General features: G+C 45.5%; 1 protein-coding gene across 9 annotated transcripts in view; it reads right to left on the bottom strand.

The window, feature by feature from the left end:
- Positions 1-12,414: 12,414 nt before the first annotated feature.
- Positions 12,415-16,646, bottom strand: part of ADGRD1 (adhesion G protein-coupled receptor D1) — a 188,396-nt gene continuing 184,164 nt past the window's right edge. For all 9 annotated transcript variants that reach the window (XM_063646825.1, XM_063646827.1, XM_054444290.2 and 6 more), the window contains 2 exons: positions 15,672-15,764; positions 12,415-14,721 (listed from right to left, as the gene is read on the bottom strand). In XM_063646825.1, coding sequence (XP_063502895.1) covers positions 14,626-14,721; positions 15,672-15,764 — 189 coding nt within the window. In that variant the 3' untranslated portion in view covers positions 12,415-14,625. The remainder of the gene's footprint in view (positions 14,722-15,671; positions 15,765-16,646) is intronic.

Raw genomic sequence — 16,646 nt, 5'->3', positions numbered from 1 at the left:
CCCACCGGGGAGGAAAGAGAGAAAGTCACTTCATTTAGGAAACATCTCTCAAACCCCAGGAGATCTGCAGGACTGGGAGTAGAACAGAGGGAAGGCGCTGTTTGCAATCTCACTGACAATTGCAGCTTGTTAACCTAATAGAAGCAGAGGAGTCTCCAGAATATGTGAGCAGGCTGGGCAGCAGGCATCAGTCTGGCCATTATCTGACTCATCTAGACAGACTCCATTAGACCATTGCTTTTTCTTTCTTTTTTCTGAGATGGAGTCTTGCTCTGTCGCCTGGGCTGGAGTGCAGTGTCGTGATCTCGGCTAACTACAACACCCGCCTCCCGGGTTCGAGCAATTTTCCTGCTTCAGCCTCCCGAGTAGCTGGGATTAAAGGTGCGTACCACCGCACCCAGCTAATTTTTTTTTTATTTTTAGTAGAAATGAGGTTTCACCATGTTGGCCAGGCTGGTCTCGAACTCTTGACCTCATGATCCACCTGCCTCGGCCTCCCAAAATGCTGGGATTACAGGTGTGAGCCACCATACCCAGCCTCTGTTGCTCTTCCTTGATTAAATCTTCTCTAACGATGTCTGTCCAGGGAGGGAGAGAATAACCACATCTGCTGGAGGAGATGTGAGGGTGAGGGTGGCAGGTGGTGCCCTTTCCAGACCTGCCCACACAGCCCCTCATTCTCCCTCAGCCCTAAGTCAGAAGCAACCAGTGCATGGGCCTTCCTGCCGTGGGGGGACATGCAGGAGGCCCCCAGCTGTGAACAACAAGAAACACTGCCCTGCTGGCTGAAGGGAATGAAGGAATTGTTCTCGTCCAGCAGTGGCCTTAAGGGGGTTTCCAGGGCCAGTCCATAAAGCAGCTCCACCCAGAATCAGGAACCTCAGCTCACTCCAACTCCAGAGCCATTCTTAGTAGTTAGCTGCAGCCTGACTAGATCTCCTGCATCAAATGATGGTTCTTGACTTCCTGGGTGGACACCTCGGCATCTGGGGGAGAGACAGGGAAGATGCCCTTATATTGTCATGGGATCCTTGGAGTGTCACTTCACCAGCCAGAAACCTCTGCGACTGGTAGCACCTTCTGCCTGAGTATTGTTCACACTCACTGGGCTTATTATGTCCACTCAGCCCAGCAGGCTGCACCTGGCTCACACTACTGACCCAGATCCCACACCTGCCAAGGGCGAGCCAAACGTAGAGCAGCAAGGGGTGTATGAGCGAGCAAGTGTGGGGTCTGGCCACTGTGTACAACCAGGCACACCAGCTGCTGTGGTGGGGTGGGCAGCTCCAGGTGTCAGCTCCATGCGAGGCGGCAGCTGGACCAGATGTACCACATATGGCTTCCATTGCAGGCACCTGTGTCTGGACAAGGAATGTGGTGGTGTTGAGAAACTTGGAGACACCAGGAACTGCAGAGCCCCAAAGAGGATGTCACAGCCCTGGCTTGGGGAGCTCCTAGGTCTGGGCTCCCCAGAGGGCTACAGCTCTTCTCTCCTCATCCCCCACAACATGGCAAGTGGGGGAGGGGGCATGTTTCAGCCCTGTTTGTGTTACAGCTCTTTCAGTTCCACCAATCAGCAGGACTGAGTTCTTGTCCCGCCAGGAAGCATGAAGTACTCAGACAACTGGAGGGTCAGCAAGGCAGAGATGAGCTTCATTGAGTAACAGAACAGCTCTCAGGAGACCTGAAATGGGCAGCTTCTTTCTGCAGGCAGGTCATCCCAAGTGTCCAGCTCTCAGTAAACAGGAGAGCCACAGTGGGTAGCTCCTTTCTGCTGGCAGGTCATCCCAATGACTGTACAGCTCTCAGCGGAGAGGAGACCCACAATGGGTAGATCCTCTCTAAAGCTGGTAGTCCCAACATCTGTGTAAGTCTGACTGAGTCAAGGGTTTCTGTGGGCTCAAAAGGGAGGAAGTGTGTGCTGCCATGGGCAGGCCCAGAAAAAGCACCATAAGTTCTCATTCCAGGCCATGGACTCCACCCAGAACTGGCAGCCTGGACCTCATGCTTCAGGCCGTCTCCATCGTTTTTCCAGAGTTGAGTCCAAGTTCCAGGGAGCTTCTGTAGCACCAAAGTATCAAGAAGTGGAATCAGATCCCCACTTCTGTAGCTGAGAGCCTGCACACTGCTCATTCCTCTCTCAGTATTCTCCAAGTCCCTAGAAAGACAATAAAGAGGAAAGAGGATGGGGGAAGAGAACATTTCCAATGTAGTTAAAGCACATCTTGGTGACATGCCAGGAGAGAGCTGGCAGCCAGAGAATGGGAACTGTAGCTTGTTCCTGCCATGGTGCCAGCAGGCAGCCTATCTTCCAGGGTGAAGTATTCACCAAAGCCTCACCCCACTTGGGGGAGGGTGGTCCCTCCTCCCAGCTCCCTCAGGTTTTTTTATCTACACTAAGGGGAGAAATGCTGTCACTGGAGTAACACTTGTGAGGGTACCACCCTAGACACAAACCCACTGAAAGGCTGAGATTTATTGTAAGATGATATAACATGTCTCCTATCCCACACATTACCCCCATGACAACAAGAACACAGAACAACAAGAACTGACTACAGCTGGAAGAGATGCAAGATGCAGACTCTATGAGGAGTGTATGGGAAAAGCCCAAAGTCAAGAATAACGACAAAAGCAAGGACACTAGAAGAATTTGAAGCCTCTGGCACCTACAGCTACAGCAAACATTAAACAGCCCAACTCCTAGCCAGGTAACATAAGTCTTGACATTAAAGTCCTTGTTACCTCAGTTCCTAATACCCAATACGAAATGTTCAGCTTTTAACAACAATAACAACAAAAATTGCAAGACTACAGATGACAAGAAAAAAACCAACCAAGCATTAGAACTAGGTTCACATATGACACAATGTTGAAATTATCAGATGGGGAATTTAAAATAACTATGATTAGTATGTTAAGAGCTATAATGGAAAAAGTATACAACATGCAAGAACAGATGGCTAATGTAAGCAGACCTGTAAAGACTAAGAAAAAATCAAAATGAAACACTAGAAATAAAAAACCCTTTAACAGCAATGAAGAATGCCTTTGATAGGCTCATCATAGACCAAATGCCACTGAGGAAACAATCAGTGAGCTTGAAGATAGGGTCATAGAAATTTCCCAGACATAAATGCAAAGAGAAAAAGATTGGAACAAATAACACCCAAGACTGTAAGGCAACTGTAAAAAAAAAAAAAGTAACGTGTAATTGGAGCATCAGAAAAAGAAATTAGAGGAAAGGGTCGGAAGAAACATCTGAAATAATAGTAACTGAGAACTTTCCAAAATTAATAACAGATATTAAACCACAGATCCAGAAAGCTCAGGGAATACAAAGCAGGATAAATAACAAAGAAAATCTTGATGTTTCATATTAAAATTGCAGAAAGCAAAGACAAAAAGAAAATCTGGGTCAGAGGAAAAAACGCCTTACTTATAGATGAGCAAGAATAAGAATTACAGCAGATTTCTTGTCACGAACCATACAGGCAAAAAAAGACAGTGGAGTGAAATATTCAAGTCATTGAAAGAAAAAAATCACCAATGTAAAATTAACATAATATCCAGCAAAATGATTCTATAAAGGTGAATGAGGCTGGATGTGGTGGCTCATGCCTGTAATCCCAACACTTTGGGAGGCCGAGGCAGGTAGATAACTTGAGCTCAGCAGTTAGAGACCAGCCTGGGCAACATAGTGAGACCCCATCTCATAAAATAAAATAAAATAAAATAAATAAATAAATAATAAAATAAAATAAAATATAAAATAAAAAATAAAATTAAATTAAAATAAGTAAATAAAATAAAATAAATAAAATAACATAACATAAAAATAAAATAAAATATAAAATAAAATAAAATATAAAATATAAAATAAAATAAAAAAATAATGAAGGAGAATAAACACTATTTCAGACAAAACTTGAGGGAATTAGCCAGCAGAACTTCCCTGTAAAAAATGTATAAAGAATTTCTCCAGAGAGAAGGAAAATGATACAATCAGGACATAAACTGAGATCTACATAAAGAATGGAAGAGTATCAGAGAAAAATAAATGGAGGTGAAAGAAGATATTTTCTTTTTTTTTTTTTTTGCTCTTGATTGATCTAAAAATAGCTGTTTAAACTTATAGCATCAATGTATTAGATAATTATACCACATAGACAAGTGAACTGGATGATGACAGGGCATGGGGCCAGAGAGAATTGAGATACAGTGTTATAAGATACCTGTATACCTGTGGTATACTCTTATTTGAAGATGGATTTAGATTAGTTAAAATCTATATTGCACTCTCTAGGGCAATCACTAAAAATAAAATAAAAACTAGTTAAAAATAGACATTGGGCATGGTATCTCATGCCTGTAATCCCAGCACTTTGGGATGCTGAGGTAGGAGAAACACGTGAGTCCAGGAGTTTGAGACCAGCCTGGTCAACAGAGTGAGACCTCATCCCTACAAAAAAAAAAAAAAAAAAGGTCAAAACTTGCCAGGTGCAATGGTGCACACCTGTAGTCCCAGCTACTTGGGATGCTGAGGTGGGAGGATTGCTTGATCCCAGGAGGTTGAGACTGCAGTGAGCTGTGATCATGCCATTGCACTCCATCCTAGGTGACAGAGTGAGACCCTGTCTCTAAAAATTAATTAATTAAAAGCATATACATTGGAATAAAAAAGTAAGTCTAAATTCTACCAAACATTTAAATAAGAAATTATTCCAATTCTAAAAGTCAAAATAGATGGAGACATATTCCATATTCATGGATGTGAAGACTCAATATTGTTAAGAAATGAATTGTTCAAGATTGACCTGTGGATTCATTGAAATCCCAATCAACATCTCAGCAAGGTATTTTGTAGATATTGACAAACTGATTCTAAAATTTATGTGGAAAGGCAAAAGGCCTAGAATAGCCAATAGAATTCTGAGGAAGAACACATTATGGGAACTCATACTTCCTGATTTGAACAATTACCATAAAGCCAAATAATCAAGACAGTGTGGTATTGGAAGGAAAACAAATAGACACGTATGTCAGTGGAATAGAATGGAGAACGCAGAACTATAACCATACAAGTATAGTCCACTGATCTTTGATGAAGGAGCAAAGGCAAGTCAATAGTTAAAGGAGAGATCTTCGAACAAATGAGGCTAGTACAACTGGATGTCCATTAAGATAACCACAGGCAAAAAGAATGTGTCTTGACTTCAGCTTCACACCTTATGCAAAAGTTATTTTTTAAAGGATTCTATATTTTAATTTAAAGCTGAAACTATAGCCCTTTTAGAAGAAAATCTTTTGGATCTAGGTTTTGCTGAAGAGTTCCTAGGCATGATACCAAAAGTACAATTGACAAAAGACAAAATTGATAAATTGAACTTTATTAAAATAAAACTTCTCTTTGGCAATTTCTCAAAGAAGTCAAAGCAGAATTACCATTTGACCCAGCAATCCCTTATTGGGTATATACTCAAAGGAATATAAATTGTTCTACCATAAAGACATGTGCACATGTATGTTCATCACAGGACTACTCACAATAGGAAAGACATGGAATCAACCTAAATGCTCATCAATGGTAGACTGGATAAAGAAAATGTGATAGATATACACCACAGAATCTTACGCAGCATAAAAAAAAGTGAGATCATGTCCTCTGCAACAACATGGATGGAGCTGGAGGCCATCATCCCAAGTGAACTAACAAAGGAACAGAAAACCAAATACCATATGTTCTCACTTATGGGTGGGAGTTAAACACTAGCACACATGGACACAAAGAAGAGAACAACAGACACTGGGGGGCCTACTTGAGAGTGGAGGGAGGGAGGCGGGTGAGGATTGAAAAATTACCGTACTGGGTACTATGCTTAATAATCTGTACATCAAACCCCTGTGACATGCAATTTACCTGTAACAAACCTGCATATGTATCCCTGAACCTAAAATAAAAGTTAAAAACAAATAAATAAAACTTTTGCTCTGTCAAAGGCTCTGTTAAGAGAATGAGAAGGCAAGCCACGGACAAGAGGAAAATAATTGCAAAACACATATCTAATAGAGGAAGTGCTCTCTCTCTCTCTCTCACACACACACACACACACACAATGGTATGTCAGAGGGACACAAGATCCAACTGAGAAAGCTCTCAATGGCCAAAGCTGGAATAATTTGAGCAACAAAATCATTAAAGTAGTATTGGATAATAATCCATCAAGTATCCATGAGTCTGTACTGATATCAATGGCTGAATTAATTAATAAATGGCGAAGAATAGACATCTCCCATGCAGAAGAATTCAAAATAATTTATGCAGAGCCTCCTTCCTTGAGGAGGTAGAACATAACTCCACAGTCCTTTAGTGTGGGCTGTGCACAGTGGCTTCCTTCTAAACAGGATGGAATGGGGAGACAGGGAGGGAGTAATTTCCCATTGGAGAAACCGGACAAACACTACCTCAGCTCAGTGATTAAGGTCATCATCAACATATGAGTCATATGTCAACATACAAGTCAACATATAAGTCATGTTGATAGTATGTACATACCCTTGACATGATGCGATGAGAATGACACTTTACCTCTATGGTCTTCCTCCCCAAAACCCATAACCCAAGTCAGGCATCAGAAAAACATCAGATCCATCCCAACTTAAGTACATTCTACAACATACCTGATCATTCATCCTTAAAACTGTCAAGGTCATCAAAACAAGGAGAGACTCAGAAACTGCCACGGCCAGGAGGAACCTAAGGAGACGTGGCTACTAAGTGTAATGTGACATCTGAAATAGTATCCTGCACGGGAGAAAGGATACAAGGGAACACCTGGAGAAATTGGAATAAAGTACTGCTTTAGGTGATACAGTATCAATACTGGTTCATTATCTGTAACAAATGTGCCATATTAACATAAGATGTTAATAATACAGAAAACTAGGTGTGGGTTACATGGAGACCTTCTGTATTATTTTCACAGTTTTTCTATAAACCTAAAATGTTCTAAAATAAAATATTTATTTTTAAATGAGACATGGAGAACAAAACACAGGAATCCAATCTGTGGACCGTAGGAATTCTTTATGAAGACAAAACCATCAGGTCAATAATGGGATCGATATGCAGCCAAGTCTCACCTTTTGATTTACACAGAGCTGATTTTAATTGCTTATGCTGGAGGGCCCTGACTTTCACTAATAAAAATGACTGGTTGAACTCTCTCCCCTGCCCATGAGAGGAACTGCATGATAAATATTCACCAGTTAAAAAATACACAAGGTCAGTCTACAGTTATGACTGCAATGAAGCTTTTAAGTGATCTTCTTATTAATTACAGCATGATCTACATTTGGAAAGACAGGCACCTAGAGGTAGGAGACACATTGTTTATTCAAACTGTAGACAATGCTTAGGGTAGATATTGATTAGCAGATACCCTGTTTAAAAAAGCAGCTCTGCATGGCCCACCACAGGCTAGGAACCACGGATCAGGACCCTGGAGGTCTGCCATAGAGTTATTTCCACTCAACCCACAATCTAGTCCTATCCCTGTATTCCAGAAAGTCTACTTAATAGCCACCCTAGCCATGGGAAAATCCACTGAGATTCAGGAAAACAATCCTGATCTCCAGAGTAAACTCATGAGTAAGAAAAAAAGTACTGGCATTGCAAAAGATTTGCAATGCAAACACATCATAAAAAGAAGAAAATGTTCTTCTTGGAAAAGATTTTCAAGTGAAGCAAGTAAAATTCACAGCGTGGCTGTTTTATCAATAAGATAAAAGAACACACTGCATCACATCAAGAAGAACCCATCTGGATAAAATGTGCTGTGCAGCAGAATGAAAACCACAGCAGACTAAATAAAACCTTTGTTGAAAGCAGGAAATGGAGAACTGACCCCGAAAAACTATAAATTTGGTAAGTAACGATTATTTTATAAAATATATCCAAAATATCAAGAAAATGTAAAAATAAAATAAAGAAAAATAAGAGATGATGATAAACACAAAGGACACAGCACAGATTCCCAACTCGTGAACAACGGGAGTCCTAATGGAGATGAATGCACATCTCAAATATGCCATCGGAGCTGCAACTCAGAAAGGATAGCACAAAAGGCCTGGGATTCGAAAGAGTGGCATGTCTATATTCTACTAAAAACTGAGAATGAAAACAATATCAATACATAATCTGGTTAAAAATTAAACTGTAAGGGAAAGCATCTTGACATTTTCCAAAGAGATCAGATGAGGGTAAGTTGACTTTCACATAAAATTATATTATTAACTTCTGAATTTCTCTTCTTCATTAAACAATCATACCTATAGATGCTTCTGGGGAAAAGGATGTGACATCAGAATTGTGTATCTTGATACTTACAAAGAAAAAAAAAACAAAAGATACTCTCTTTTTTTTATAAACTTAAAATGTTCACATGGCAAGTGTTCACTCAGCAAAGTACTTCAGAACAAATTCCAGAATCACCAGAGAACCAGTGAACAAAGAGGGTGCAGAGATAAGGAGAGGCATTAGATGATAAAGCAATCAGTTCTCCAAGGAGACATAACAGTCCTCACTGTGTATGCACCAAACAACACAACACCCCAATACATGAGGCAAACTGATGAACCGCGAGGAGAAATGGCCAATTCAGATACTGACTGGATTAGAACAAATACCCAAAACTTGGGGAGTAGTGCTCAATATCATATGCCATTAGGGAACTGAAAATTCAAACAATCAGATGTCACTACACACCTATTAGTATGGCTAACATTCAACACAATGACAACACAAAATGCTGGTGAGGATGTGGAACAACAGAAACTCTCATTCACTGCTGGCAGGAATGCAAAATGGTGCAGCTACTTGGCAGTCTCTTATAAAACTAAACATTTTCTTACCATACAATCCAGCAATCATGCTCCTTAGTATTTATCCAAATGGGATGAAAACTTATTTCCACACAAAAACCTGCACACAAATGCTTATATTAGCTTTACTCATCACTGCCAAAATGTGGAAGCAACTAAGCCGTCCTTCATAGGTGAATGGATAAACAAAGCGTGGCCCCTCCACACAATGGAATATTATACAGCAATAAAAAGAAATGATCTGTCAAGCCATAAAAAGATATGGAGGAACCTTAAATGCATATTGCTATGCAAAAGAACCCCATCTGAAAAACATACGTACTGTGTGATTCCAACTATGAGACATTCTGGGACAGGCAAAGCTATAGAAACAGTAAAAAAAAAAAAAAAAAAAAAAAAAAGATAAAAAATAGTGGTTGTCAGGCTTAGTTGGGGAGAGAGAGATGAACAGGTGAAGCCCAGAGGGTGTTTTAGGGCAGTGAAGCTACGTGATGCTGTAAGTCAATACCTTTGTCAAAACCCGTAGAACAGTACAACACAGAGTGAGCCCTGGTGTAAACTATGGACTCTTGTTAACAACAATGCATCAACATTCATTCGCCAGTTGTGACAGATGCACCGCACTGACGCAAGACATTGATAATCGGGGAAACTGCAGGAGTGGGATGGGGAAAAGGAGGTATGAGGGAGCTTAGTTGTTCTACAGACTTAAAAGTGCTCTAAAAATAAAGCCTATTAATTTTTAAAAAGTAGATTAACAATTTAAATTTGCTTAATTTATAAATAAGATTAAAACAGCATGAATGTGTACAACTTTTAAGAGTAAAAACACTAATATGAAAATCCTTTTTTTTTTAAATTTTTTGAGACAGGGTCTTGCTCTGTCACCCAGGCTGGAGTGCAGTGGTAGGAACAGGGCTCACTGCAGCCTCAACGTTCCAGGCTCAAGTGATTCTCCGGCCTCAGCCCCACAAGTAGCTGGGACTACAGGTGCACACCACCACACCTGGCTAATTTTTGCATTTTTAGTAGAGACGGGGTTTTGCCATGTTTCCCAGGCTGGTCTCAAACTCCTGAGTTCAAGTGATCTGCCTGCCTTGATCTCCCAAAGTGCTGGGATTACAGGCATGAGCCACGGTGCCTGGCCTGAAAATCCTTGCTTTAAATACCAAACAGAAACAAAGTTGCCAACAGTAAGTGCACACTAAATACTAAGCTTTATGGGCCTGTATTATGGCATTAGTGCAGATGTAGTCAGGGAAAAGCCAAGATAGCTCTGAAGCAAATTATCGTAAAAGATTGAAAGATTGCAACCCAGACACCAAAAAGCAAAACAAAAAAGAAATAACAGAACAACACTGCCCCCAACCCCTCACCACAACCCCCCAGCACAAAAAAACCCAGGAAGCATGAATACAATGACAGATGCAAAATGTTACAAATAGATCACATAAATATCAAGATGTCAATTCCATAATTAAATGCAGAGATCCTCAGACTGGCTTTGAAAGCACAGCCACTAATACGCTCTTTAGAAGGAATCATCCTAGCGCAAACTGGCATAAGGGCTAAAAATAGAGGCTGGGCAAAGAGGAACCAAATGCCATTTAGAAGCAAGCAGGAAATCGGACAATGATGCAGACTGCCCACATCTTCTTTGCTCACATCCAAACTCCCTGAATTTAGCTGAAAAAAATATTTTTAAAGGCCTGTTGGAGCACGAAAATAATGACTCCCATTTGTGGACTGTAATTTCTGATGCCTCTGAAAGAAGTTGGAGGGCGGCAGGAGCAGCTCGCTATGGAGGAGAGGCTGGGATGCAGGAGGGCACTCAGGGGACCCCCCTCCTTCCAGGGTGACCCCTCTGCCCCATGATTGCAGCTCCACCAACCTGACTCGTCCCCTCATCCCCAGAGGCTAAAGGGAGAGGCCTGGCCAAGGCTGGGCGTCAAGTGGCTTGTGGGAGAGGGAGGGCCCTGCACCACCCTGGATGGGCGGCACCGGCTGAGGCATTTCTCCAGGCACCCAGGACGGCCACAGCTGCTGGCTCCTGTCACCATGTGTGCGGCTCCCGTGGGACCTGGTCCCACCGTCACCACAGGAGAGCGCAATTGGGATGGTTGCAGGGCAATGAGTGATACCGTAAACAAATGAAACATCTCCCCTATATATTCAGAATTGTAGCCACCTTCCTAAGAAAATAAAAAGTAAAAACATATGAAAGACTTCAAACTCAGTAGTAATCAAGAAAATACAAATTAAGTTTCACACATACTAAGCTGGTGATGAGAACACTGCTCACCTTTCCTGTAAAAGTTTTGAGAAATGAGAGTATCAATAAGTTCTCACTGAGAGTATTAAATTATCACCAGCAGTGAAAACTGACCCGATAACTCTTTCGGTAAAGAATTTGGCAGAATGTTTCAAAAGTCATGGAATTCTTTACTTTTTGATGCAAAACCCATTTTTTTTCAGATTTTTAACCTAAAAAAAATCAACATAAAAAATAAGGAAAAAAGTCATAAGCACAAAGACATTATATCTATTCCTCTATTATATATTATAAAAAATATTGAAATGTTAAAAAATATATATATGATAAATATGTAAATGTTGATATATGACACAGAAGCATAGAAATAATCCAGTTATAAAACAGTGCAAGATTTTTGGTAAAATATAATATGTAACGGAGCACTTTATATTACAATCATAATTATGAACAATAGAGAGTAATATGGAAAGTGGTTTATGAGTGCATATTAAGTTTAAAAGCAGACGGTGGGCCTGGTGCAGTGGCTCACACCTGTAATCCCAGCACTTTGGGAGGCCGAGGCAGGCAGATCACCTGAGGTCAGGAGTTCCAGACCAGCCACGCCAACATGGTGAAACCCCGTCTCTAATAAAAATACAAAAATTAGCCGGTTATGGTGGTGCATGTCTGTAGTCCCAGTTACTTGGGATGTTGAGGCGGGAGAATGGCTTGATCCTGGGAGGCGGAGGTTTCAGTGAACCAAGATGGCACCACTGCACTCCAGGCTGGGCGACAGAGAGACTCTGCCTCAAAAAATAATAATAATAATAAAAGCAGACGGCTGCACAGCAGAGACAATGTAGGACCATGTAAATTACATCTCTGTAAATTCTGTAAAGAGTGGAAAAGCAACATGGGGAAGGAATGAATGAGTGTATTTGGGCGTGTGGCATGTGGCTGAACTCCGCCTCCTTTGAAGCAGCGGCCACGTATTTTGCAGTAAATTACCCTGGGCAGACAAAGGCCTGTGCACGTCCCTCCAGGCCTCCTTCCCACGCTTCCTTCCCAGGCGTGCTGCTTGTCCCCGGTGTGTGTTCATACCCCATCCCTGGGACAGAAGCTTCTGGGGCATCCCCACAGCAAGAATGTGTGGGGCTCACAGCAGGTGCTGAGTGAATGTCTACTGAGTGGATCCCAGCCTGGGATTTTACTGACATGTGTTAAGAGACTCACGGTCCTGTTCACATTCCACTAGCAACAGATTTTAAGGAGCACACTTTCTTTTAAGGACATGAAGATTTTATTTCATGAAAATCACAACATATTTTCACAACTTAGTGTCATCATCTTTCTTCTACTATAAACTAAACATTTCATTCTTTCCAATTTCTTATTTTTGGCCAAATTATGTATAGATAATAAAAGTACTGCAGAAGCCAAAACATATAGAGCCTATAAATAAAGCGCACGACTTTCATTCATTGGAAATAAAAGGTTTAGACAGGTTTTGTTCATTACTTATCTTGAAATATTAGCTATATAGATGAATATGGCAACAGTTAAAAACAAATAATTCCATCTAAACTAAAGATAGTTCCTTACTTGATTTGTTTCACTAGAAACTAAATAAGGAAAAATATCCAAGTGTAAATTGTAGGAATACAGTGTTCTCACTTCTAGGTGCTCACAGGTGTGATGAGGATCTGGCACTGTGGTCCACGTGACCTGGTTTCTGGGGTCATGGGAGCCTGGGGCAGTGGCTAAACATGGGACTTCAGTCCATACTAAAGATGGGACTCTTCACTGAACAGTGGCCTTGGCCCGCAGCAGCCGGGTGTGCCCACCACAGCACGGTGGCAGGGGCTATACGCAGGGCCCGTGGCACTGTCACCATGTGTCAGGTGGCCGGTGCAGCCTGGGCCTCGCCTGACAGACGAGCAAAGATTCACCCCTGCAGACATGCTGCTCCCTGCCTACCCTCCCCAAGCAGGAGAGGCCTGCGGATGACTGGTCCACTCCAGGTGGCCAGGGGAAGAGTTACATTAAGAAGCCACCATATGGCATGCAAAAGGGCCACAGGCTGCATAGAAAACTCCCTCTGAAACAAGGCAGACATAGGGGTGCGGAGGGGCTGAATGAAATCATGCTCACAGTTTTAAAGGAAGAGTTTCCAGTATCAAAACCAGGTTTGAATGTCTTACCCACATTTCACAGACACCACAAGTGCTATCGGCACAGTATGAACCTCACAGCCCGTGTCTCAGTGGTGTCTTAATTCACATCTATGATCCCAAACCTGTGTTCCACAGGATCATGCCCACGCACGGGTCTAACGATTATCCCATCTCCTCTGGGGCTGAGTCTGAGTCCATAAATTTCCCTCAACACAGAAGACACGGCTGTCGCCAGCCCTCCCTCTCCAGGTCAGTGGGGACTTAGCGCAGGTCGGTCTCATGGTGACCAGACGGAGCGCACTGTGCTACATGCGGCGTGGTCTGCCCATTAGAAACTTAGTGGAGTGCCTGCGAGTCATGAGGAAGTCTCTGGGGAAAGTGGTGCCTTGGAAAATGCTCTCCATTTTCCACCTGGACACCAGGCACTGCAGGGACACGGCCAGCTCCCGTGGCCCAAGAACAACCAAGGAGGCTCGCACACGAGGAAGGAGGGCATCTTAAGGCCGAATTGGGGTCCAAAGAGGCAAAACTCACAGAGGATGGCCAAGAAGCTCCCCAAAGCACAGGTACCATCAGGCAGCCTCAAGGCCCAGAGCGGCTCTTCACGTGAGCAGAGGGGACCCCCCCAAGGACAGGGCAGAGGGGTCACCCTCACCTGGAGAGTCAACGACTCCCGCCCACGGCTCGAGCTCGGCTTGGGCAGGGGCCCCAAACTGATGACACAGCGCAGGTTGGCCCACGCCAGCACCACCTACGGAGACACACACCACGGCTGGCGCCGGCTGTGGGCAACTCACCACTCAGTGGATTCAGACACTGGGGACTCCTCATGCTCTTCCCCACACACCCCCAGCTGCCTGCGCCTGACTGAGGGTGCGTGGGGACCTGAACCACCTCTTTGGCCCTGAGTCCCCAAGTCCCACCAAGGCACAGACACTGAACGTCCCCTCCTGGTGCTGCGGGACCAGGCCCTGAGTGTCCTGGCCTTGCTGGGTCTGGTGCTCAGTGACGAAGGGAGGCTCAAGGGCACCATCACAGTAAGGCCACTGTGTCCTGGGAGTCCCCAGAGGGAGTCACTCAGCCCACGGGTGGACGCGAGGCAGGAGGGGCCACATTGGCCTGGGCATCAGGCTGCTGGGCTCAGCAGTGTGCTCTGACAGCCAGAGTCACAGGGGAGGACAGCTGTCTCGGGGCCGCAACACCCATGTCCAGACAGCAGCAAGGAGAGGGTCCCATGGGCAAAGGTGGGGCATTTCATTCCGTTTTGGGGGGTGCGTTCTGAGTGCAGCCTGGCCTGGTTGGCAGCCTCCCGGCTCACACGGCTGACAGGTCTACGCGGTGGGCAGAGTGGCTGCTCTTGTCCCAAGGGCTGAGCTTGGTGGAGGCCGTGCCTGGCCGGGTCCCATTCATCTGCAAAGCATAAAGGGATAAGCAGTGAAGGGCCTGCTCCCAGGGGGAGAGCCATAAGCCCAGTGAGTGCAGGGAGCACTGGGCCCACAGCTGCCTGAGGATTCTCCCTGCGGGAAGAAAGGTGCAGAGAGAGGGGAGCCCCCATGCTCCTGGGGGAGATGAGAACGTGCACACTGTGGCATCTCCACCCACACAGTTCTCCACGCTGACTTCCCTTAAGGGCACTGCAGGCGTGCTGTGCTGAGCGCTCACTCCCTCCTCTGCTCACCCATCTGCCCGGCATCCACGCTTTCACCCCCATGCATCTGTCCATGCTGCGTTCATTCCATGGTGACTCGTGGAGCACGTCACACACCCAGCACAGCTGAAGCTGTGGGGCTAGAGCAGCGCACGAGCCAGCCAGCTCCCATGGAGCAGGGCAGACGTGGTCCCTAAGCAAATGGAAAACCCCACAGCTGCCGGCGGAGGCGGAGTGCGAAAATGGGCGGGAGCGCCTTGATTGAGCACCGTGTGCGGGGAAGGACTTCCTGAGGATGGGACACCTGAGCAGGGCTCCAGCAGGGGGGGAAGCAGCGGCGCAGTGAGAACCCTAACAGGGCCTGCTCCAGACTGCCTGGGGGCCTGCCTGGGCTCTGGAGGGCAGCAGGGATGGGCCACCTCATGGTCAGTTGATCTCTAAGTCCTCCCATCCCTAAGTGAACACAAGAAGCCCTGACTCTTCGGGGTCAAGGGGGAGGGCTGCGGTTACTTCATCAGGACACAGGGCACTGTGTGGGGGACACAAGCCCAGAGCACGTGCAGCCTGCAGGCCTGAGTCAGGCATGAGAGGGGGACAAAGACTGCTGGGCACCCGAAGCCACCTCTGCTGCCTGCACACCCCATCCTGCTGACGACCGAGCCTGGGGAAGGAGAATGGGCTGGGACCCTCGGTTTACGGAGGCTGCACTCACGATGTCCGAGTGGAAGGGCTTCGCGTTGGCGGTGCGGGCGGAGCTGCTCGTGAGCGACCAGACCTTGGTTTTGTGCTTGAAGGCGGCTCTCACCTTAAAAGCGGGGAAGGCATCATGAGAGCAAGTTCAGAGGCTGAGAGCAAGTTCAGAGGCTGAGAGCAAGTTCAGAGGCTGCAACAGCCATAACCAGAGGAGTCTGTGCCGGTGCAACTCCGGAACCACATGTGCCAGGGAGGTTGGGATTGGGAAATACCAGTCGGAGCTGGTGGCTCCACAGCTGAGCTGTGCATCGCTGCTCTGTGGGGCAGACCCAGGTTGTGTCACAGGCCAGGGAAGCTGGGTGTGGAGTGGCCTCTGCTGGGCCCCTCACACTCAGCAACGAATGTCCCGGGGTGAGTGTGAGAGAGAAGCAAATAAACAAATGTGTGGTGGGCAGGCAGGCTTCCATGGCTGCACTGCCTTCCTGCCACCCGGATCCACCTCAGGCCTTGCAAGAGGTCACTGGGCATTGTGATCAAGGGGTCACTGGGCTTTGTGATCGTGCAGCCCTTCTACCTGGCCACCATCGTGCTCAGTGACTCTCTGCTCGGCCCTCCTTGGCCCACCTGGCCTGTCCTTGCAAATGGACACGCCACTGAGACAGACCGGGCAGGGCGGCCCCTCTGCCCTGGGCCCATTCCCCATCCCAAGGCAGCTCCCACAACCTCAGCCTGGCAGGGGCTCAAAGCTGACTTGGGAAAAGTTCTCCCACAGGAGCAGAAGTCCTTGGGGCAGCCCCTGCTTCCCCCCAGCCAAGTACACGGCAGGTGCCAGGCCCAGAGCAGTACCGAGAATAAGCCTGCACTGGCTGCCCCAGAGTCCAAGGAGGCCACATCACAGAAGTCCTCTTCCCAGCTCCGGTGGACAGAAGTCCTCCCTCTCACACCCAGGCCAGCTTCCCCAAGGCCCTTGAGGAGGACTGTGGGGAGCACACCT

Source organism: Pongo pygmaeus, chromosome 10 (assembly GCF_028885625.2).
Source record: "Pongo pygmaeus isolate AG05252 chromosome 10, NHGRI_mPonPyg2-v2.0_pri, whole genome shotgun sequence".
Classification (NCBI taxonomy): domain Eukaryota; kingdom Metazoa; phylum Chordata; class Mammalia; order Primates; family Hominidae; genus Pongo; species Pongo pygmaeus.
Note: the sequence above shows the minus strand (reverse complement) of the source record. Positions and strands in the feature narration are given on the sequence as shown.